This window comes from Bombus pascuorum, chromosome 11, assembly GCF_905332965.1.
Source record: "Bombus pascuorum chromosome 11, iyBomPasc1.1, whole genome shotgun sequence".
In the NCBI taxonomy this organism is placed as follows: Eukaryota; Metazoa; Arthropoda; class Insecta; order Hymenoptera; family Apidae; genus Bombus; species Bombus pascuorum.
The window spans coordinates 9,603,316-9,630,295 of NC_083498.1; the positions used below are offsets into that span (position 1 = coordinate 9,603,316).

General features: G+C 35.0%; 1 protein-coding gene across 2 annotated transcripts in view; it reads right to left on the reverse strand.

Moving 5' to 3' along the window:
- The window catches only part of LOC132912264 (PWWP domain-containing protein 2B-like), a 40,590-nt gene extending 18,858 nt beyond the window's left edge, over positions 1 to 21,732 (reverse strand). The window contains exon 1 of one of the 2 annotated variants that reach the window (XM_060969582.1): positions 21,140 to 21,732. In XM_060969582.1, the coding sequence (XP_060825565.1) occupies positions 21,140 to 21,294 (155 nt within the window). In that variant the 5' untranslated portion in view covers positions 21,295 to 21,732. The remainder of the gene's footprint in view (positions 1 to 21,139) is intronic. The other variant, XM_060969581.1, reaches the window with a different exon arrangement.
- Positions 21,733 to 26,980: the final 5,248 nt, after the last annotated feature.

Sequence of the window (26,980 nt, forward strand, 5' to 3'; positions counted from 1 at the left end):
TTATTTCATTTCCTTCCATAAACCGCAAACGTTAAAAATGATTTCCGACCTTCGTAGTTGGAGTCCAACAAAATATAATTCAAATGTATCTGCCGCCGTTATACGCACTGCTAGATTTGTATTAAATTAAAATATATAACCAGCCGAAAAATAAATATTTTATACAAACCATATTTTCATCGAATACAACTAAATGAACGTCGAAAAGATCTACGAGAGGCTTCGTCAGCGAGGGAAAATCTACATTCGCTGTTCGATCCGATCGTGAAATCTCGCGTGATGAACGAGCTTTCCGCGGAACTGGAAAAAACTTCAGAAACTTGTGCATTCAGGCTGCAACGCGTTCCACCGGTGAATAATGCGAACGGATCCCGTGGTAATGTGATTTATATTGCACGGTGAAATATAGGTGATCCGTCTGTGGAGGAAATTGGGACGTGTAGGGTGCAACTAGCGCCAATCTTTCGCGATCTCTCTCGTTTTCCATGCTCTGATAGATCATGCGTGAAAATTCTTGAAAATGATCGTGGATAACGTTGTTAAGGCTAGTGATGGGATCGAATACCGTCCAAACAAGGTTAGGCATTATTGTAATGAAATATCTGATGTATAAATGAAGGTGTGAGATGCAAAGATTTGTAGTCTAACGTTGGTAACATTAAGTACCACTTGAACATTTCACTTGAATAAAGTTGAACAAGAGCATAATTATGTATCATCAATACTATATCATCAATACTATATCATCAATACTATATATAATACTATATATATTATTTATTAAAATACTATATATATATACTATATAGTATTTTAATAAATATAATTAAATATAATTAAAAATTAAAATTAAATATAATTAATATCTAATATATAGTATATATAGTATTTTAATAAATAATGAAATATATATCATTATATATAATATCATAATTATTAATCGAAATAGAACATTCGATGTAGTAGAAAGTACGTATCTTTCAGAGGCAGAAGATTGGATATTATTTGAATATCGGATATAAAATGTTTGATCTCGTAGATAATTCTATCATGACTAATGAGAATATATAAAAAAAGAAAATCCCCTGCACAGCGATATCATAGGTATATCTATGTGATACCAAACTTGGAAAACCAACAGAAACAGATTTCATAGATATAAATATCATATTTCTCCCCCATAGGATCCTCTTCAATCCTGCTTTTTACGAAGATTAGAGCAGCCTATATTTACAATCAAAATATTTTTTCCATCTTAGTTTAGAAAACTCATTGATAGAAATCTTGAGATATATCGTGTGCTTCATATGTGAAATTTTATAAAAAAAAAAATCGTATAAGAAATTTAGGAAAAAATGTTATAATGCATTAGCGTATACTGGTAAAAATATCTGACAGCCGTGCAACGATAGACTTTTATCGGTGGTGAATATTGATGCGCGCTTCTACTCGATAGCTTTGCACGCTATTACAACTGTCTGACGTTGTCAAGAAAAATATGTATGCTTTTTTGGAGGATATTAATACGCAACCGCTGTTTACGGAGTGATGTAATTATACTTATCGATTACACCAGCGTCTATACATATATATATGTACGTTTGATAAGCATAATTTTCAGCGTTAAAAGTTGTACTGATATTATAGAGAGAAATGTATCGATTTGAAACGAATTAGAGTTTGGCACATTAACGTCAAATATACCACATTCTGCTTTCTGGAATTTTTCTCAAGTATATCTCTTCTTACATCTTAAAATAAATTTCCAAAAAAAAAAGAAAAATTACCATGATTATTTTATACCGAAAAACAATCCAATTATTTTAAACGAAGAGGAAAGATACTTATCTTCCAATTAAAATAAAAACCTTCTATAGAACTATACATATTAGCATAAATAACTTCTGTTAATCGTGGGCGTTCTAGTGTTAGTTCTTAGTGTTAATACCTGAATTTTTAAAATACGTTTTTTATATCGACGATGATCTTTTAATATCGTTTTTCAATCTCTTTAAATGTCTTTTTACTGTTAAAAATGTAGACTTTTTTGTGGAAAATGTATTTTAATTGACTCGTGCCTCTCTTTGAATGGAAAATTCTGGTATAAAAATTTGTCACCGCTTCATGGCAATTTCGACGTGGTACGATATTAAAAAAGAAAGGACTGTTTATCTTTCCTTAAAGTAACGAATCATAATGAGTTAACCGGTTTTAACGATACACCTGGTGACGTGTGTTCAATGTCCATACCATTATCTGATTCGTGGTTGGAGGCTATAGAACCGTGTGCTTATATAAAACTATCGCGCCAGCTGATGTGCAACAATTTAAATGTAGTAATAGTGACAGTGTTAGGAGATATCTTAATAAAACTTAAGATAACTTACCTAAATGTTTCCTTAATCACATCATTTATTACTGCGAACATTCCGATATAAAATATCTGTCGGAAATAAAGATAGTAAAAGTTTTAAAAAGAGTATCCATCAATCTTTTACACGTAAAACATCGTACACAAAATCGCTTGCTCGATCATTTTTAATATTCCACATTAAATGTCCGATATGAGAAAGGACATAAATTTCACGGAAGAATAAAACGAAGTTAAATGCAATATTCCCTCGATATTTCGTATCAAACTGTAAATTTAATAAAGATAGATGGATTTCAACGAAGAAGGAAGTTTGAGTAGAAGCAAATTAAATTAAGAATTGACGAAGATTGTAAAATGAATCTAGATTGATGCAGATTCAAGATACTTGCAGTTTTTCATATCAAAGCTCGAATTTAATCAAGTCAAATAATTTCCAACAGGAAAGATAACTCGAACGAAATTAAATACTGTCAAAGATTGGCGAACATTTAAAAACCAATCTGAATAAACGATAAGTAGATTTTTTCAACATATGATATTATGGTTATACCACTCGTATTATACCAAAATCTAAATTTAATCACGATGGATGGATTTCAGCTGGAGAGGAAGATACTAAACCGAATTAAAGGTTCGCAAAGATCTAAAAACGCGCCCAAATGGATTTAAATTCAAAATTCTTTAATATTCCACGCGAAGTTGCAAATTGAATCCAAGTAAGTGGATTTCAAGCTCGAGGAAACTGCGAGTCTCTTGCAATGTTACATTCAAAGAAACCTAAACTGAATTAAAAGTTTTCGACGATCTAAAAACCTAATAATAACCAAATGAATTGAACTTCGTTTCTTTCGACATTTTTTTATCAAATTTCAAACTCGATCGAAACAGGTGAATTTCGAAATACATAGATAGATAGGTAGAGAGAAAAAGAGAGAGAGAGAGAGAAAGAGAGAGAGAAAACTCGAAGGAAATAAAACTGGTTCGTTGAACCGAGCGCGTCGCACGGGGTTGCTCTAACAGATTTCAGTTTAACGATCCATGGCGACGCTTACGTGGCCATCTACTTTGTACTTCGTCTGGAATACCTCTCGGCTCACTGTTCTGCCTGGCAATTGGTGTCGTTCTCACAGACATCGACGATACTCTCTTTGTTCTCTCCCTGGACACCGGCCGCTTATGCTTCGCATGTATAGCGAGAATGGTTGGCCATCTTGCTTTTGCTATTGCTTCACGCAGACGTGGTGGAAATATAGAAAACAACTGTTCCAGAACTTGGAGAGAACGATTCTGCAAACGACGTCGCGACCGACTCTTTCCCTTACGCTTTCAGTTAGGCGAAAGTCGAAAGTAAGCGAAGATCGAACAAAAAAAAAATATGACGACTCTGTTTTTCATATTCCGATTTTGATACCGCTTGGTGAATTAGTTGAAAAGCAACACTTCAACCGAGCTCCTCTTTTGCTTTCTTCGTCCAAATTCATTCTGATTTATACGTAGAATTTGTAGAATTTCGAAGATCGTCTCAAAAAAATCATCTCAGACTTTTGCAATTATCGAAACATTTAAGGAAGACTCGCACGAGCAAATACTATTTTTCTTCTTTTTCATTTAAATTCATTTGAATTTATAGGACACGAAAGTGCAAAATGCTAAATCTGAAAAAAGAACACTGGCATAATTTTTATGTTCTTTCTATGTAAAACATTAAAGTCGAAGATTTCCATGCTTCGGATGTTTTCATCCGCGACACTCGAGACATTTAAAAAAGATTTACGTGGATGAGGCAGTCTTTCGTAAACGCTTTGAAATTTTCAGCGTTAAAATTAGCTGATTATCCCCTCTTTCCCTTGTTCAATTATTCGCGTCGGTTATCCGCATATTTCAGCCGAAAACGTTCAGTCTTGACTTATTTTTAAAAAAAGAATTCCTACCGGCCGCTCAAGCTCCCGTAAACATTCTCAGAGACCTTTGGACGATGTTATTCGCGCCGTTCGATTAATTTTCTCCTTTTTTAATTCCGGCACGAGCTTGTACTTCTATCGAATAGGCCCTTTCATGAAAAATTACGCAATCGATACGATCTTCCATCTTCCTCGTCATCTTCGCACGATATTACATGCTTATGGTCTCGCACCGTTTCGGATGTAAATAAGTAATTTAGAATTATTTTATATTTAAATTAACGATACAGAAATAAATGAGCGAGACTTAAAAAACGTCGTTAAGTACTAAGTAATCGAAGTTCGATAATAAGTAACCTGTCCAATAATAATAATAAGTAAGCGGATATTTTAAGAAAGATATTTAAAGAAATAGAAGCTACATAAAGGTATCTGTAACCATAAAATATTATAACGCGTATTACACTTTGGATGTTTTATATATTTCTGTATATTATGTGTGTTATACGCATTTTTCACATTTCCCATAAATGCCAAAACATTTGCATCCTATTAATAAGTGATAAAGTAATCAATAAATCTTAAAAAATTTCGCCAAATACCAAAGGTAAATAAGTTTATTGGGCAACTTTCACAGTGGAGTTTCACTTTTTATTTCACTCTCTTCCTTTGTCTTCTCCTGGTTTGAAGAATTTTCAAACGTATAACAACCATAAGTTTAATCAATATCACGACTCATTCGCCACGAATGGAGTTTCTCATTTTTCCAACTTCGCGAACGTGGCCACACGACAGTTATTGGAGAGCGGAAAAAACACGAGCCGTAATACCAAGTTGCAGAAACTTTTCCACGGACGGGACTCGACCATTCTCTACCGGCGAAGGAAAAGTTTTAACAATAGAGTAAAACGTTTCGATAAAGATACACCCCGTCCGAACGTTTTCTTCAAAGTTTATCGTCGTCCGCGATGTAAGTTCAACGAAATAACATGAATCGCCGAGGTAATAAGCCATTCCCGTATGCAAAAGGGGAGGGTGGGGAGGAAAGAGTAAAACACAGTAGAGAAAGGGGGAGAAGGAAAGGAAACGTGTTAATAACAGGAGGTTGGAGTGCGTGGCGCTAGATATAAAGGAACGTATTGTATGTTAAACGACGTACAGATTGTGTACACGATGATAATGAAGTCCTTGTGACCCGAAAGGGATGAATAATTTTTGCACGAGCCTTGTAATTGTGTTACTCGGTCGTAGGATGGACGAGACACAGTTGGGAAATACCGAGAATAAATCTTAGATTTATGTAATATGATCACGGGAGAAAAAGCTGATAAATATACTTTTATTCTCTTTTTTTAAATCTGACTTACGTGCGATCGCGTTACGTATATTACGAAATATAATACATACGCTATTCTTTCAATTCGTCCAGTGACATTCTATGTTTTTTATTTCGATACCTTCATCGATATTCTATTTCAATTTCTGACAATGCATCCCAGTTTTATTTTAATTTCGGTATTTTTATCAACGTGTAAAAATTACGACGTTTAAAATATATTTTCCTGCTTTCGAGGAACACAAAAGCAAGAAATTAGCGAATATAAAAATTCAGCGGAAGATATCGATGAAAGCGTGGGCGCACTGTATAATCGACGATTAAACTCGATGCAACAGCTCGTAATATTATTTTTCAGTCGATATCGCGGGTATATTCGGAACAAAGACGCGATATTCCAAATTACAAGTTCAATATATGTAACAAAAGGACCGCAGGAAAGTCCAATTGTTTCCCACGGTTGGGAATATCTTTTTTCCGCCGTGGCAACATTTTAAACTCGTTCCGTACCGCACATTATTGCGTTATTCACACCTTACGTGTACGTGTACCACTATCGTCCGTGTATACCGTGTACTTCAAAAGTCATGCATCAGCTAACTTTCCTCGCACGTCGTACAGACGCACGCTGTGTACAATCGAGCATAATTTTATTTCGTAACCGAATATTACATAAACAAGATATTGCATATATAACGATAGTCTATATAAGATCTGTCCTTTATTTTTGTCTCTCGGCGTTCGTTCGCGTTAAAACGACTTTATACTTGAGAAAATGAGACAGCGCTGTTTCTGATCGCGTGAAAAGATTTAAACTAAAATATAAAGCTGATGTATTGTAACGGAGTAGTATTCGAACTTTCGACGTAATATAGAATATTACATAAATCAAGGTAGAATGAAAAATTTTATGTTGTTTGTCACAGCTAAAAATTCATATGAATTTATGGAATGGCCCGATATTCCACGAGACACTGTGTATGTAGACTGCCTTAGGCGTTAAAACGTTCCAGCAGAGCCTTGGCCACATGCGTTTCTAGCCCGTACAGTTGCCACGGCCGCAAAATTTATTTCATCCATTTGCTACATCGTCCATTGACAACTTTCAACGGAACCGCAAAGGCGGTCGAACCGTTTTGCACGTGATAAAAATTCATGATTTCGTTAATTCACGTCCCAACTTCTCTCCACGTATCAAATATCCAACAGTTTGATCAAGTCATTCTTGAGAGAATCGATAATCGACGAAATTAATAACTAGAGCGTAGAGAATGCACGATTAAACATGCCTAAAATATTCACAATAGGATATTTTTGCGATACGTATTCAGTATATGGTCGTTTAAGATGACACGTGTTCGAATGTGCATAAATATCCAACTAATAAGAATAAAATTGAAATGCAAATGAATATTAAATAGATCTTGAAAACAGATATAGCGTATTACATACTACTCGAGTTATGACAGATAAGTTGAAATATAAACGAAATCCTTTTCACGTAAAATTTACTCCAATATTGTCCAGGAACTTTTTCATCCTTCTGACAGAATCCTTTTTATATAGAATTCTTCCAATTTTCGACGCATCTAAATCATTCGAAAAATTCCTGCGCGATTTTCATAATTTCTATTTTCTTTCTCATTCGCTTTTATGCGTCTATCTATACGCTGAACCAAACTTTCAACTCATCAGCGATGATTGCTACAAAGACGACCGTAGAAGAGAGTAGACTGTTTACAATCTACCCGAGAGGATCGGATTCCCTGAAGAATTTTTAATTGTTTTTGGTGAAGACTAACGAGAACATCGTGAGTAACTTAGACAACGATGGTGTACAAAGAAATTGTATTTATAGGATCCAAATTGAATCAGGCCACCGTTGAATCGGAGCTGTTTAAATATAATACCACGAGAAAGCTAACTCTGATCTTTTTAACGCCGCCTTCGGACCAGCGCGATCGATCACGGTCAATTTTGTCCTTTGTTTAAATTTCATTCCTACCGTTTCAATCAGGGAATTATTTCCAGCCACTTCGACCTTTCTCCATTTATTCGATCCCGATGAGGATTTCAAATAAAAGAAAATCCCTTTTAGTCTAGGTATCTCCATAGGAATCTCAGAAAATTCGATCGTACGACGTTCAACGGTGTATATTGAAAGTATTTTAAGGAGACATGTTAAGCTGCTCGTGTTAAAATAGACGGGATTAGGGTGACTTGTGTAAATGCTGGGACTCCTGGAGTTATCTGAGGCTGAGACCCCCTAGTAACGTTCATACGAACTTAAAGTCGCTGCGAGATAACTGCAAGAGCAGAATAGTTGAAACTTTGCTTGGACAACGTTATATAAAAGATTATGCATTTTATAAAAGCAGATCTACAGTGTAAAAGCTATTTATATTATATTTTTATTTTTTTATATTTTTAAGAAAAATATATTCTTTCAATTCTATGTTTTAATACGTCGAGATATGGTTTTCGCTTTAATTTTTCTGTATTTCGATAAAAACGTATCCTTCGCGTTTAAGGATCGGGAGAATTAAGCAAGTGGTACAGGAAATACAAAAATGGTTAAACAAAATTCCACCTTTCACCAGGTAAACGCGCTAAACAAGGCAGATATTCTTTGAAATTCTATGGAAACATCTAGTTTGTACACCCGTTATATACAGGATAGAGCCGTGCAGCACACAAGCTACGTCCGGCTGCCAGTGACAATACTGTATATTGCTTTTCCCCAGCGAGCTGCTAGGATGGACGATTTCCACGACGATTTGCAAGAGGAGTCATTAGGACGGCCATCAATCAAGCACCAAAACGGTGGGTGCTACGATCCGCACGAACCACGATATGGCACGAAACAATGCAAATTCATCCATCCCATTTGTTAAACGCAGACGTGATCAAGGTCAGCGAGAAATTGCGCTTCTGCGTGTAAATTAATCATTATGTTTCGATCTCGTGAAAGAAAACAAGAGTTTCTTGCGACGAAAGTGAATTTACTTCGATCCTGTTTGATATTGTATGCTCGACATTGCAAGAAGCTGACGTTTCATTATCATTTTTTGCACATTTTCCTTTATTTCAGAAAATATAAGTTTCCAATTATTAATATAATGTTTTTCAATGTAACGACTGTTCCTTGCGAAACATTTACTTGGAGAAGTCTATTTCGCTTGGCACATGTGGTTCGTATTTTAAAAAGAAACTGTTCCACTTAGAAATGTGTAAAATAGTTCTCGCTGTATGAAACAGTTTTCGAGACGCATAAAACCGTGCCGTTCTCAAAAATTTGGAATTATTTCCATTAAAAAAGGACAGCTATATCGTTACTCATATCATTACTGATAAAAGCGAGCGATCCATTTAAATAAGAATAAACCACTTCTCATTTGGAAAAGTGGTTACAGTAATTAAAAAGATAAAATAACCTTAGTTTAATCTCCTTATTATACGCCAATTTCGGATCAATTATAATACGTCGAACTTTTTAACGAACCGAGTGAAAAATTCCTCCATTTACAAGTAAACATAAATTAAAATTGTTGCGGAAACAGTTGCACAGGTTCGAGTAAATTTGCAACTTTTACGAACGAAGAAATCGAAAAAGAATCTGATTTTTATTTCCTCGGCTTAGTACATACCTTATCACGTGGTTTTCTAAATCGCCTCGTGCATTCTATATATGTACGTATGTTTTTCATATTCGAATGAAACTCGAAGCTACACGAGTTGAGAAACTAAAATGGATCGTGCCAACGTTTGCTCCTTTGGATGTGTAACTTATGGTTGGTAAAGGCTGAAACTCGCTTCACGTATTCCGTACACGTTACTCAAGTTCAAGTGAATCCCAAAGTTCATTTCTCACGACTGCTAGTTCTATAACGTCCCTATTCAATTCGATTCTCTGAACTCAATACTCTTAGACTTACGGCTAGTCATCATTTAATAAGCTTGGTCTACTTCGTATATCTATTACGTATATCCAATACATACGTAGGCAGTATTTTTTTCCCAGAGGAAACATAAGCAACCACTTTCTCAGACGTATTAGAATATGCGAGTAACGTTACCACCTACACCTCGATGGGCATTAAATTCAAAGATATACCGATGTTCATTGTCAATAAAAATAAAGCTTCGTCATTTTCTCAATTACGTATAATCGATGGGAAAATTCACAAGCCCTGTCAAATTTTAGAAAACACAACAACAGCAGAACAACTAAATTTTAAATCAACGATAAAAGTTTTAAATTTAATGATAAACGAATGAAATTACGACGAAGCAGGTTCGTTATGATCTTTGCTTGATACCTTGAACGTTGTTCTGAAATTTTATAATCTGGTATTCCTAAGGAATAAAAAGAGTCGTTGAATAAATTAGTGGCGTCAGATCCATTATAAAGTAACCGTAGCATAACTTCATCTCGGTTCACACCTTTTTCTAGGTCGTTCATGTTTCTTTCTTTCTCAACTAGGTTCGATATATTACCAAAGAGACAAAGATCAGGGAAACGTTTCGTAATTTCACTACGAAACGAATCCAGCTTTCCTTGTTTATCTTGATTTATGAATTTATTATGGGTCCACGACGGGTCAAGGTAATTATTATGCAAATGGATAGAATGAGCGACAAAATAGGGTATTATTAACGCGATGTGCGATTTTACAGCCTTACCAACGCTTGCTACGCTAAAAATATATCGTTACAAAGATTCTGCGATCGGTGTACTCCTTTTCTATGTTATTTATAATAAACATTACTGCTACGCTTTATAAATATGCATATATCGTTATTATATTATTATAATCTTTATTATTTCTCAGGCTTAAAATTAAAAACTGTGACATATAACAAATAAAACCGTACCTCGACTGATAAAAGAGTACCTCTCGTATCGAGAGGCGATTTTATGACAAAAATACTGCGCAACGAGAATTCGATAAAAGTACCGATAGATTTTCCATTTCTTCATTTTGTTATCGCAACGTCGAGTCCCGATAATGCACGTTCGTTTAATTCTGTTGTTACGTGATGTAAACCATTAAATACTCTAATATTAGGTAACATGTGTCGTGAACTAATAATATTATTCGAGGCTTGAGAATTTTGACGAATAACTTTATTCACGAACCTCGATGCCAACGATCGAGGATAATGAAATGTTCTCGCTATTCCGAAATATCAATAGAGAAAGATACAAAACGATCGCGAAATGTTATTTTCTGAATATACGAACAAAAATGTTTATCGCGTAAAATTGTCATAATGTTGAAACGATACTAAATACCCTGAAGTGATCTAATCAAAATTACTGGAATTACTTAATCTAATCTCAACTACTATATGCATTGAGTGATAAAAATTGAAATTTCATTCGCTAAATTCGAAGATAAAGAACGATGAAGAAAAACAACAAAGATTCGAATCATTACTATTCCGAAAGCATAGACAGTGAAAAGATTAAAAGAAACGCAACGATCGCGGAATTTTATCGAAATCGATGAGTCGGTAAGAATGTATTACGATTGGGAGGCACGAAAAGACTCCATTAAGCTCGACAGGCCGAAGACAAAGTGAAAGAATCCGTGCTGTGTACTTGGCTCGTTATAATGTAATTAAGCCCCGTTTCACTTTCACCTCGCAAGTTCGAACCCTGTTACAGCAACTTTGTGAACTAGCATAAAAGCCGTACAAAAGCGTGGCTAATTAAGAGCACCGTTGCTCTTGTGTCTTTTTTCGGCGAATTATACGTTCAAGGATCTTGCTATTCGGCCCTGTGGTGTAGTCGGAATTCTCTGTTACATCAATTAGTCTCTGGTGACCTGTTTCTGTGATCAGAATCGTGTAAATGCAATTGTCAGAAAGCTTCTCATTCGTGTTTTAAGCTATAAATTAAACTTAATTAGAATTAAGATGTAATCGAACCTAAATTGCTATAATAAAGACGAGAATGAAATTTTCTTCGACAATTGTGACAATATCGGCGGGGGAAGATTTCTAATCCTAATTCGATGCTGATATTCTGATTCTCAATAAAAATAATGAAAGAAAATTTCTTATTAAAAAAAAGTAATATTGTTTATTCGAAAAAATATTTTTAATATTTCTTTACCTCAAAAAACGATTCAAACGAAACAAAATTTTATCAAACTTTGATAAAAGTTCTTCATAAACAATATTCAAATTTTTAATAGCAACGAATAATCGCGACGTAAATTATCGCGGGCGTATTTACTCCGGAAACAGAAATATCATGAAAATTTATAAGCTTCGACTATGACCTGTTCATTATTTGATACCACAATCGTTCCTAGTGTCCTATGTTTCACATTAAACTTGAATCTAAATTTTCCGCTAAAAACTTGGTTCTTTCTATTTGAATTAATATAAATTAATGCGTGTATTTACGTTACAAAGCGTATCTCGCGTATACACGTTTGTAACAAAACCATTATTAACTTTAATTTCAGTTGCTAAATATATTACAGTAAATACAGTAATGATGCTCTCATTGCCATTCTTATTTATTAAACATATTACAATTTATCCAATTTATAGAGATCGATTGCGTGTATAACATTAAGCAGGTTAAGTTAACATCAACTATAAATAAATGCTCACACACGATTAGAACCTCGGTTACGTACGAGACCGCAAAAGGAAAAGAACGCGCGAAGAATGATTAATGTTTGCACGTTTAGAATTTAGATAAATCATCCTTCCACTGTGTCATTTTCGAAGACCATCATCTTCCCCTGCCATCTATAAATCCTTCGACCTTTATCCAACGATCGTACAACTCATCAACGGAAACTCTCGGCTAGCAACCAAGAATTAAAATCATCTAGCTTTTCGCGTGAATTCCACGTTTCAACGACGAAGGCAATCAACGTATCATGATACTTCCAATAAAAAGGTCCACAAAAAGAAAGATCTAAACAAAAACAGAGAGACAAAACTCCAACGTCGTCGCATTAATGCATCGAGACCGACATTATGTTAATGACCCGGCTTCATTTTCATTCTTAAATACTCCATAAGTAGCGCTCGAACAGGAAACAAGAAGGAAAACGAAAAAACCCAGCGTGAAAGCACGACGAAAAAGAAAATATATTTATTACTTGGAACGTGGTAGAAAGTAAAGTCACTGGGCTGCGGAATAGGGTGCCATTTGCGACTCCATCGGGAAATAAAATTCCCTTTTTCGTTCTCTGGCCATGATAATACACAGAGATAGCATTTTTATTTTTACTTGTAAAAGCTTTACTTGAAAATCTGCTACCTACCTTTATACGAATTAATATTTTTATAAACACTATTAAACAGATGGAATTTAAGCAGAAATCTGTTTCATATATGAAGTATTATAACGAGTACTCTACCTTCGATATTTCATATTTCATCACGTTTTATACGTATCCTGTGTACCTGAAACGCATAAAAATCCGCGATTTACTCATTTAACGTACGCCAAATATTCGAATAAATTTATTTCATAGAAAATAACGTTTCGTTTCAATGTCCGTCGATATTGGATCGGAGACGGAGATACGCAACAGATCATAGACTAAGTTATTTAATTTTCAAATAATTGAATAATTTCCCAATATGACAATTCATTTCGTTTATTTACGCGCAATCATTCTGACACGTTATTCGCGGTGAAATAACGAAATCGAGGAATACCGAGCGGAGGAACCACGGAGATGATTTCGGAGCTTCCCCTCGAGCACATCAGCGCGACACATATCGATCGAAGCGACGAATTTACGGCCGGCTCGTATCTGGCGACGATTCGATGCGGGTGTTAAATGTTAATGGCCGTAGTCTGACGCGGTTTCGTGAACGTCGACGATTTTATTTCGACCATCGGTAACGCGGATGATTCTACGAGACGAGATGAGATCGTGGATGATTTTACTTCTATAGTTCTACAGTAGGACGATCGATGAAACCATCGAGAACTTTGTTACATTGCAATTTTTGGACAACTTTGAAGTTTGTGTTCGTATCGAGAGGATGTAATGTGGAAATTTGTAAAATCGATAGACTCAGAGAGGTTTAAAATTATATGGAATATTAAAAATCCACCGTTAATTTTATACGAAAGTAATACAATATTAAGAGAAACAAATTAGACATAATTTAACGTTGCATCATTCAGGAAATTATCCAGGATATTATAAAGTTACATCAATGATTCTTCGTTAAAGATAATTATAGTCGTTTCGACATTCAAAATAGATAAATGGGATAAAGCCTAATACATTCATAATAAAAGGGAATTTGAATAAATAAACATGATTGTAAATGTTTAATTCATTCTGAACGAATAAATTTTATATAACCGCATCTATGTAATCTATAAATCTGTTCTATCCTGGTAAAGTTAGAATATCGATTTAGAAAAACACTTATAATTAATTCTACTCCAATCTCTACATCATTATCGTCTATACAATTCTAATCTTCTTACAAAAAACGTATAAAAGCAGAAAAACACGCATGATAACTATCGACAGACGACAAGACGTAAGAGCAAGTGTTAAACTTTACGTGAAATAAGCCGAAGTATAAACGTTTGAAAACAACGAAATTCGCGAAAATTGCGAGAGAAATCGCAAGCAATTCTTGTGCTTGCAGCCGCTGTTACGGCAAACAGGTTGTAACACCTTTCCCGTTTCCGAGTGCGCGAAAAATTTTCGGGTTTTCGCGAAATGAGGTAATTTTAATTTGTAGGAATGAAGTCCTCGTGTTACGTTTTTAGTCGCGCTATCTCGTATTTCGTTCTACTAAAAGCTGAATACTGAAATTAAAAAAAAAAAGAAAAAAGAATAGAAAATTGATGCAAAAGAATAAAAGAAAGGAACGAGCTTCATAACGAACAAATTTTTAACAAGTTCGTTATGATTTAGAAAGAAAAAAAAATGATACGAGTGTTTTAATGACGAAACAGCTTGAACCGTAACACTTACGTCATGAATATCGAAGGAAATACAATTACAAAAGATGTTGGTCGTTTAAGATGGAACGGAAAATAGTAAACGCAGCGTGCTTTTCAATTAGTCGTTATCGTTGCACGAAAGATTGTTATAAATTATTATTTTAATCGAATAACAGATAATGAGCGCGAGACGATAAGATGCGAAGATAAGGATACAATGGCAGATTTACCGGATTTTAAAATCGAGAACTAAAGGAACAGATAACGATCGAAGGAGAATGTAAAATCGCCAATTAAATGTTGTAAAAATAGACTAATCGCTATGAGAGAAAACGAGAGTTTAGCTATTCGAAAATTCTACCAAATGTTCGTCGCTGGCCATTAATTCATATACTGAAGGTTCTACCACATTTCATCATCATCCGGTGAAGGATAAATCTACCTGAACTCCCTGAATCTTTCAAAATCTCCTCGTCCTAACTCTTGGAAGACGTAACGTCTGAAATATCCGCCACATTCCAGAAAATAGTAACCTACGCTAGAAGCGTATTTTCATAAACTAATGCAAAATTGCAACACGATCGAACGAGGAGAAAATTGCATTGCACAACGTCCTCGTCACCAGGTACCTTTGTAATCCCAGACAATGCTGTTTCCTCGAAATATTTCGCGTTAATTAAAGTCTTGTCCACGTCGAAGATAATGGACGCGAAACGTTGGAAAAGATAAAAATAAAAAAAGAGGTGCGGGTCCAAGGCATTCGATTTAAGCCAAGTGGTTGGCGTTATACAAGCTTCCTTTATTTATTCTCTTTCCTCTGCTTTTTTCCTTCCAGACAAGCTTATCTTGCCTTTAATGTCTCGATACGATCTTCACTTTTAACTTTTTCCATGTTTCTTTTCTTTTCCCTTCCTGTTTTTCTTTTTTTTTCTTTTTTTTGTTTCCTTCTGATGGCTTATTTATTTCTTCTCTCGGCAGTAATCGCTGATTTTGCAAACGAAGATCGATCGATCGAATTTATGAATAATTATTGGAATAGTTGATGGTAATTTATAACGAATAGGGAATGGGGATAATTTTTTAAGATTTCCTCATTCACGATCGATATTCCGTAGATTTTTATATTCACGACAGGAACTCGATGGACAGGGAATACTTTAACGTGGAAAGTTTTCTTGTTACTCTGCTCGATGCCTTTGTACGTGAATAAGACCTGCATGTTTCTTCGGTTGTTATAAACTTCTAAGCTCATATTCCTTTCTTTACATCATACTTTTATGCTTGCTGTGCATTGTACTCTTTAAAATATTATACAAATACTCGTAGACTTCAATGCATATTTTAAATTAAATTTAGCTGGTCTCCGTTAAAAAATAAATCAACAAAATAAGTCAATCGTACACGAGAGTTTTGTACGATTTTATATACAACCCTCTTTGATAGTTTATTCTTTACTTCAAGCTTTATTTAATAATTTTCTAAATGATGATACAACTTTAAGACACATTTCGAGTTAATTACTATTTTTGTTAAGAAAACGCTAAATCTCGAATGGTACTTCTACACTAACCCATTTTCCTAATGAACTTTCCTAAGGTAGTAAACGTTCTGTAAAATATACATACCTCCAACATAATTCTAACATTCCCTAGAAAGAAATTTCCATTTCTGAATGTCTTTATATGCACCCCTCATTAACTCTCTGTTCTTGAAATGTTAGGTAGAAGGAAATGTTAAGAGATAACTCGATTGCGATTGCAATCTACATCAAAGAAAAAAGAAAACAACTCCTCAAATTCAACAAGTAATTGTAAAAGTATTACTAAACCATAACAGTGGTTTTGTAATGAAAATTCCAAAGAATACAGAAAACTTCATATTGTCATTCGCTCCTTCCATTGAAACTAATGTTATCCAAAGTACAATTTTAAACAGAAATTGAAGGGATTGCTTCAGCAAAGAGGAAAAATTTAAATTGTATTTATCGGAGGCGAAAAGAGATATATGTTTCATATTCAAATATATAAAATGTTATTACTATAAGTATTAATTGATCATTAATTTATTTCACGTTGCAAAAAGTGATTTGATTCTCATTGATATTGAGTTGGTTTCTGTTGGTTTACTCGAATCATTGGAAAGTGGAATCGTCTCCTTATTGCAGCAGCTTTTCCAAATAATTGCTGGAATATTCCCATGCTTTTAATTTTCGCAAAATATTATATCGTATTTGCTCGCTTTTCTCTGACAATATTATCCCAGTCATTCACATCGTTGAGCATTCTTTAGCCCATGAAATTCATCTTAGTTTAATCGTTCTAAAAGATTTAGTAAACGCGGATCACCGATGACCACTGTAGCGGACAACGTGTTAACAACACTGGACATATTTCGCAAGAAAATACGTAATACTAAAACGTAACTTTTCAAATGTCGGAGATCACACTGTCACCGACCAAAGATGCAACTCACTGCTTTATTAAATACAATTTGTTGCGTTAAAAACGAGCCTGATTTCCAGGCAGACGCGTATGCGATATTTCGAATTTCGTGACAGGATCCATCGACCGGGGCATGGAACATGTTATTAGCGTCGCGATGATACACTTACGTAATGGAAAAAGCGTCGGAACGCGGACAGCGTGGTTCCTTTTTATTATGCTCTGTGCTCTGGCTAATGTATACGCTATACATGCGCGGTCATCATCGATCACACGCGCAACTTCACCGGAAAAATGTAAATTTTCTCGACCGTGAGAGGAGCTTTTTGAAAAGACGCAACAAAGACGAACCAAAATTCCAATAAGAAACACTGGACGCGTAACAAGCCTGGGCGAATCCAAAGGGGGAAAGACCGATGTTTCGGATCGATTGGAAATTGTACTGATGTTCGTCCGCTCGCGTGTTGTTTATTTTTTACTTCGATGTTTCAAAAATCGAAAAATTGAAAATAATGAACGAAGTAGGCAAGTGCGAGGAAAATAAAAAATTATTTTATTTCTTGATGATAACATGTTTAGGTCATATTGATATAATTAATGGTAAAAAAAGAAGTTCCTTTATCTCTATGTCTCGGCATACTTGCTATTCTTTCTTCATCCGATACTCTCATCTTTTCCAGCAATTTTCTAATCCTAAAAGAGAAAATTGAATACACCGTAATTTAGTAGCGACAATCTCAAAATCACAGCCAACTTTCTTATTATCTTGAAGATCAATAAATTCGTGAAAAGAAATGGAAACTTGGTCGTAGATTGCTATTATCAGGATAATTAAGATTTGGGACAAAGTTCTTTTTTATTCTAAGCATGAATATTGTTACATGCAATTTCTTACATAGCTCTTTATTAAATTATAATATTAATTATATATAATTCGAGTTGATTGAATTAAATAAATGACATTGTACGACAAATTAATGATTAATGATACATTTAGTATCGATTATAGGGTACGATACGGACGGACGAAAGACACCTTCGAGCAGTTTAAAATCGGTTTCGTGTCAAGTTGAATTTTCACCGCCATAGAGTGAAATCAGCAATGACTGTACGAACAAGGCAGCGTTCGTCGAGTATGACTCACGATTTCATAGCCTTTTTCAATAATAATATCAACCTCGTGGACGAAATAAAGCAGTTTACTGTGACACGTACAACACCAAACGAGCATTCGAGAAAGTTAAAATATATAGTGACTATAACCAATATATATATAACGACTATAATCAACGTTTGCTTGTCCCTTTGAGACAACGGATGAAATTTATTTCAGTATTCTACATTTGGGGAATGCGTTTAAGAAAGTTATGTTAAAGATAATTAGCGTTACAGGCATTTTTATTGAGGCGTAAATAATTAAATACAAAATTTAAATTTTGTTTTCGTATCTTAGATACCTAAATGATTAGTATAAATTTGTAAAATATAGTTTTTTATCAAATTCCATACTGATTTATTTCTAACGCTTTATAAAAGTAATATAATGGTATATAATAACTGAATTTCATTAAATTGAAGATCGACGATTGAAGTGACACATGTGACCTCGTTATTGCTATACAGTAATTTATAAATTTAAACACGTGAAAGTTGTAAGATTCATTTAACACAGCTTTTTAACACTTGTTACTCATACACAGTACAAACAGTTTAATCATAATCCCTTGAATTACTGATAAGGATATAAGGAATTCATAAATACACGATTTCGTTTTATATCCGTAAAGATAATCTGACACAAGATTTAAATTGAAAACTTTTTGTGGTTAAATGCAACATTACGTTACAACATTACTGCTCCATGCCTAGTGTTATCCCACTTTAATAACTTTCTATTGCCATGAGCACTGTGATTGCAATCTGCTTAATACCAAAGACAACTGAACGGGGTAAGAACGTCAGAATTCACGATGAAAGACCGTAAAACATAGTAAAGCCATCTGATACAAAACTTCAGCCCAAACGTTTCTATTCTACATGTAAAATCATAATACAAACTTTACAAAACCAGTTTCTATCTTTTTCTATACCATATACCGTACTGCTGCAAGTAGAACAATTACTATCTTCTTGTTAATTAACTCACTAGTAACGTGCAAAAAAACACTCCCTATTGTGTTATACTTCCCATATGTAACAAAGCCTTATAATTTCTCACAAATCCCTGTGGAAGATCAAAGCTAATACAACATTACTAAATAATAGATATTATATTGTACTCGCTATACCTAGAAAATTCCCTATACAAAATAAGCTTCGGTAAAGAATTAAAAAATAATATCCTATTACACTATCTATACCTAAAATAATATATAAATATCAGAGTATCGTAATACAGTTAGTTTGAGCAATGTTATTAGTACTATAGAACAAGCAATATGACACTTCTATACACAATTTAATCGTAATCCCATCAACGATGAAGCACAGTGAGGAAAACAAAGATGAGATAAAACAAATCCGACTTATCTCGATGAAATAAATAAAATTTTAATAAAACGATGATGCCATCGTGATCGTAAAACTTTTCCCAGCGACGGCGACGCGACGGCGACTTTTTGCGGAGGGCGTAAGTCACGTCACGAGACACGAGTCATCGTGAAACTACTTCCGTTTGCGGAATGAAAGCCGCTTTGCAAGAAGACTTACGATATGCAGAGCACGTAACCGGCAACGACCAACGGCTACTACCCCCTGTTTCACGGTCGAGAAATCTTCAAGATCGTGAAAATTTACTTTTTCAACCCCGTGGCTGTGTAATCGTGTTTCCGTGCAGAGAAGTCCATCGGCCGACCGGAAGTGACGACGTTTCAATAAGCAAATCGCGTCTGAGTCACTTTAAAACGTGTTCGATGATTCCGAGGAACAAGTTCATCGCTAACGCGCAAAATTAAATGGAAAGATAGAGTAAACATCGGTTTGATTCTTGTTAGATAAAGTTGAGTCTTCAAGTTGAAAAGACTATGATCTCAGTAATAAGATTTGTCTGATACGAATTGTTAACCCCTGATCTTATATTTTACACGTTTACTCGTGGCTGTACAGTTTCATTTCCTTCAAATCGCTCAATCTTGTGTAGATACATGATTAGTGTCCAAAACTTCTGCAAGAACAAATGACTTACTTCCGAATTTGATTATCGTAAAAGTTTATGGTATAAACAATTGTAAATTCCATTTAATCATTAATTTTCTCTACTTTTCAATTTATGGAATGGATCAGTGTGGTTCCTGACCAGCTGCTCGTATGAAATCTACATTCAATAAACCAGTCTCATAGTCTGGAATTGAAATTAGAGTCAACATTAAGCTTGGATACAAGTATAGTTTATCTGGTCGTTTAATCCACGCCACAAGTGCGATTCAAAATTTTAAGGCAAGGGGTAAACCAACGTTTGTGTGGCACGTAAATTTCGTTGTGTGATTGTCGTGCAACAGCGACGGTTAGCAAGCAAGTTTCCAATGCTCCGTCCGTCGCTCGCCGACGGTCAGAAATGCGGGTAGCCTTTAATTGTAGCTTCAATATTAATTTCGTCAATAGGTACCGCTTCGTGATCACTACATACGTTCTTATCGAATACGTTTTCACCACGCGCACTGATATACACACACATGTAAGAACACACATATAAGTACACAAACACGATGTTACATAGTCTCACAATAGAGCACGATATACATATATATATATATATATATATATATATATATATATATATATATATATATATATATACATATATATATATACACATAACAAACAATATCGCGATGACTACGAGACGTTGGCTGAGAGCAACAACGGCAGCATGACATGCTTGCTAGTGGCTTCCTTCGACCGACGATCGGTCAAAACAAATTCGCACCACGATACAATATCGGTTGGTGCGAATGATTAGAACAGGGGCTGATTCTCAGATTCAAATGAACGAATCGTCGTACAGGATGAAAGCACGGGAAGAGAGAAAGAATGGAAAGTAAGCGATAAAGAGAAAGAAAGAGAGAGAGCTAGAGAAAGGAAGGAAGAAGAGCTCTGGAGGTGTACGATGAGAGCTCTCGTAGCAGGTACGCTTACCTCTTGGTGGCGTCGAGCAAGGCGCCCTGGAAGCACTTGGCACCGTGAACGAAGGACACGACGATGATGTCCGGTAGCGCGGACTCGACGGTCACGAGGATCTTGTCGCCCCTGGCGAGCGTGAGCGCGGACAGGGCCACCGTGTCCGCCGCCATCTTGGCTCGTTAGAATTATTGCTCCTCGCCGTGTCGAGACCCGTCGTCTCTCTCTCAGCGGATGACGTGAGGAGCGGCTGGGGCTGCCTCACTCTCCTCCGTGTATACGGAGGCCATGGGCTCTGCGAGGCATGCTTGGGGTGGGGGAGACAGGAGGGCAGTCTCGGCCTGCTTGCTTGCTCGCTTGCTCGCTTGTTCGCTCGCTTGCTTTCCTAGCAGCCACCACCGCCAGCCGCGCCGCATTTCACGTTTGTGCACAGCTGGCCACCCGTTCCCCATTGCGCATGCGCCGCTCGCTACCCCCACCAAGTCGACGCAACCTCGTAACGCCATGCTACGAACCTTCCACTCTTCATCAAATTAGAAATATTCTTTGAACTTATTTTTTTATTGAATATTCGGAGATATTAATAATTATTCTTAGTAATTTAGTGGAGTACATCGATACCATTATGCTTGCTTAAATATTTATTAATCTGTTAAACCATGTGATATATATATATATATATATTGTTACTTTTTATTCAAATAAGAATAAAAAATAGAGATGGCGAAGTATTGGAAATTTGCTAATTTATTAACATTGTAATATAATCAATATAGAAATATGTAAAATTATAATAAAATTTTCAATTTTCTCCAATTTCGTAATCTTTTAAAAAAAATTGGAATGAGTTGTTGAAAAATGAAAAATGAGACCGTATTTTTATAATAATTGTAACATAGTTTTTAAAAATGTTGGAAATCAATTTGGGAAACGAGGATGTAGCTAATATATCTTCATACGGCCCTGTACTATTTTGCTTCAGGACAGTAAAAGGCATCCACGGTCCCCTTCTCCTGTGGTGAACAAACCCCATACAGAGGATAGTGTGTTTTAAGACCCAAAATTTCTTTTCTGGAAGCTTTATCTCTTATTTATTAATGGAACATACGTTTCCTCTTGTAATTTATCTTGTCCAGCCAGCAGAATTTTAGCCAGTTGGTTTTGAATGGAATTTTCTTTTACCCATTGTATGCCTGGTATAGATACACCACTATTACATACATACTTTTCGTAAGCATTCTTTCTGCATAGCATGGTGGGAACAACTTGAAAGAATGAACCACTACTCCCTATAGAAAAATATTCCATGTTTGAGGACCAATTATACATACTGATGGGAATAAAATTTATAAATGTGATTATCCTGGCGTACGAGTGAAATGATAATTGAGGAATATATTTCTTAGATATTTCAATGAGAATTTATGGCTATATTCCAGTTTAATCGTTATGCTTCTAAACTAACATTGATCTTGTTCTTATAAGTTGTTAAGTTGCCAAGTTTAAGCTGTGACACATAATCCTCCTTAATATTTAATAAATTATACATATATACATTTACTACGTACATATCATGATAAAGTTAAGAGAAAAATTCAAGTTTACTAATAGTAAATTGGCACAAAAAAAGATAATGATGATAGCAGAAGAGTACCTTCCTGAAGTGATTCTAGTTACTTTTTTGATCCAACATTTATTTTCTTCCACCCGGTTTTGATAAAAGAACATAAACGCTTGATGAAACAGGAAATTGAGTCATAGTTGGATCATAATTTTAGTGAAGAATGTATCAAGAGACTTTTATAAATATTGAAAACGTTAATTATATACCGTGCATTGCAAAAGATAGTAAACTGAGATTAAAGTACAGTTTTTATTTTACATGTGATAGTAGCTTAATAGTGAAAAATTGTAGAGGTACTATGAATAAGTTGACTTTAAATCAACTGGGACATTAATCTGTGGACTCTCTCGTGATAATTTTATTGATGAAGATAAAGTAAATGATACAAATGCGGCAAACAACTTTAATTCACTTTCGAATTCATTTTCGCTGCCTATGTTTCTTAATTCCATTAATCAAAGAGTTCATATAGGAAGTAGCTAGGGCAAGGAGGAGAGGGCAGAGAAAGGCAAGCAAAAATTTAAACAAAGAAACAACTAGAAGCCAAAATTATATCGCGAATATTACGAAACAATAATTCGTGACAGTTTTAGCTACAATATGGTGACGCGTAACAAACGAGGTCGAGCTCTACTTTTCACGAGTACGGAAGTGTACAGCTTAGTCGGCCTAGTGCTCTAAGTTTTCGTGCATTGGCCGCGTTGTAGTGGCCAAAACGGCAAAAAGCGACAAAAACAGGCTGACACGTACATAACAAAGGGAGGCAAAAAGAGAAAGACAAAGGAAAAAGAAAAAGATAGAAAGAGAAACGACAAGCTAACACTCGCTTCCGTTCGTCGGTAAAGAAAATCGCGTCAAGAACATTTCAGGAATTCGACAGGAGCGGCCGTGAACTTCATTTTGTTCGCTGACCTCCGTACTGAGCGTTGTTTAAATTTTCTCTGGTCTGTCCATCTCGTAACTTTAACAAAAGGATCTTGCAATCCGATACAACAAGAACAAAACACCAAAGTTGCTTCGACGAAAATGACGAATGACGATCGGAAACAAATAGCAATTGACGAGGACAAGGTCGAAAGCTCAACAATATAATTTAATAAGTTTTATCTACATCGAGCAATTCTTTATCGAATATATGTAGTAAACAGTTCGAATCGGGGCGTAGTATGTAGACCAAGTCCATTTAAGCGGACCTACGTATACGTCTTCGATATTAGTTCTCCACTACTGTCAATATTATTGCGCAACTCAGAATATTGCGCGTTCCATATTGAGCGTTTAGGGCGTTCTTTAAACTGATATGGAATTAGGAAGCGTTACACCCCGATAAGTTCTTGCGAGAACAACGATCATTGTCTCCGTACAGAGATACCAAGGGAAAGATAGTAGAACCGATGCAGGAAGTTGTTGCTTCAAATAACGCCCCTTGAACGGCTTTGATATTTCGGATGGACTTTTATATGTCATTGTAGTTGTGTATATGTGTTAATTGAATATTCGTAGCTAGCATCGTGCAGATGACACTATTTCGAGCAATGTGTTCTAGAAACCTCTTTCACATCTGGTAGATTCCAAAATTTAATTACGTCTACAAGAAACACGCTACCCACAAAAGATATGGATCTGCATGTTCTTTCATTTTGGCATTTATGAGCTTATATTAATCTTGAAACTTCCATGTTGTGAAAATATATCTAACTAGAAAAACAAAGTAGTTAACGAAATAATGAAACAGCTTTTAAGAGACATTATATTAAATGCAAAGTAATTAGTCAAATAACATTTAAAGCTAGTTGACTAAATTGAGGTAAACGATTGCAATTAACATACACATTCACGAATCATTATTTAACGTAATAAATGTGGAAACATAGTGATGCTATCCGAAATTATAACATCAATTCTATCACAGTTATAACATAACTTTTACACTTTCAATATACACGTGAATTCAAGTGCAAATTCGTAAAATTTATTTAAATATATATTAATATTTCGAAAACATGTCCATTTTGCATAAGAGACACAGTATAGAATGTAATAATATTTAAATTATATGTACATCAAGAACGATTGTATGGGCATACATATATGTATTATAATTTATAATATACATTTATAAAGCGTTCCTCCTCTTTTGTATGTGTGTCAACGGAAATTAAATTCTGCGAAATGCAGTTATTGCATTCAGAACAACTGAAAAAAGTAAGCTTCGATTTTATTGTTGTTGCCATATCGGCAAGCGGCCTGGAATAAATTGGCAGGTGATTACGTCACCTTCGAATTCAATTGTAATATCTTATTTCTTGTTATTAATATAAAATTATTTATCGCGTCGTTATTAAATAATTTGTGAAAAGTAGATTAATTAATATTATATATAACATATACATTAATGAAATCTTATTTACACATTATATCCAAAAATGTCAAAATAATTTGAACATAGTCTATACCAAAAATCAACTCAATCAAATTTTATGTAAAAATTTGATCTTATAAGGTAGCCTGTTACTTGTATTAAAACAGTAGATTCTAATATTGAAGTAAGCAACAAAAAACAAAAAAGAAGAATTGTTAGAAATTATCGGTCCTTTCAATATTCGATAAAGATAGACAGACGACAACCCATGAGGAAGAAAAGGAAGAATCATTCAAACGGAGCGAATGGTACGATGATAATAACAATAATAAAGACAGCGATGTCTGGGAAGGGACATACAGGGGCGTAGCAAGGTAGCTGGCGCTCGCGTAGGGTACCGATCAGCTGGCGTGCGCGGTGTTACGGTAGACAGCAGAATAGAACAGGCTCTCTGGAAGTGACATACGTTTTCACGGGTAAGCGGACAAAAAATTGCTTGCCACTTATATGCGTTACATAATATGCGGTCGTGCACGTGTAGTTTGACATAGTGCGGCCGAAGGTGAAAATACACACGAACATTCGACTATTTTGCTACGTCGTTCTTGAATGAAAATGTGCCTGTATTTAAACAGAAAGTGGGTTGTTCTTCAACCGCCAGCCTCTCTTGTCAAGAATGGTCGATAATTGACCAGAACCGAGATACCCTGCTCGAGATCATTCGAAAATGCAAACACGCAAGTATCTTGCTATGACGTCATACAAATGAAAGACGATAAAATATAGCCAGAATATGGGAGACAAAACAAATACGTCCCTAGACTTACATACGAAACTACGTATGATCAATGCACGTTACACTGTACGTAGTGGTTTAGGTTATGCCGTATGCCGTATACAGTATTTTCGTGAACGCAGGGCCCGCGAAGATAAGGATACGCGTTTGCAGGTTCGGCAATCAAACTTTACCGACTGAAACCGGGTGTCTTACATACTTAACAATAATATATCGATTGATGGATCGAATTCGGCATTGTCTGTTAATTTTCTATCATAATTCATGTGGTCTGCGTATGCCTTTTAAAGTCTCGCTCGTACATTGAACGGTATGTTCGATGTCACAGTGTCAAATAATCGATACGTACGCCTTCTCTGTTTGCGAACGATCTTTCGAACGTTTTGCACCATATACCATTAAAGCATAAAACATTTAATGTGACAATCTCGGTACGATATTAACATTCAGTGGTTTTTGTGTGTCTTTGTTATTTCGTTAGATAACGCTATAGATAAAATTTGTATTTATAAAGCAACGACAAAGTGATCTTATTAATGCATTGATTGCACTGTGTACGAATTATATCTTTCATTTTTATTATATTCGTAATATTATACTCGATATTATTTCACATATAATTTCAACTTATTTGAATTTCCTCTACCTACTTTTGCCAACATAACGAATTACTACATATGTATTTACAAAATCGAAATTTAAAGCATATTCTTATCAATGAAAGAGTAAGACGATAAAATGCCTTCTAATCTCTAGACTGAATGTTTCATAAATTTAACATATTCTCAAAAGCAAACAATTTACAAGCTATTCACGAAACGGTTAACTTGAAAGTACACCATTCGATAAACAACGATTCTAGAGTTCACCGTGAATGTTTCGTAAATACATAATAACAATATTTCTACATATTATACAATGTTATGATCATTGGTAAACCTGTCTCAATATACTATATACTATATACAATATACTATATTAACAGACTTCATCAACTTCTTCGTTTCAATCGGTTCATTCTTCTTTTTGATATCGTTTGCTAAAATTTGCTTTGACTGTCAGTGTAATGAATCGTAT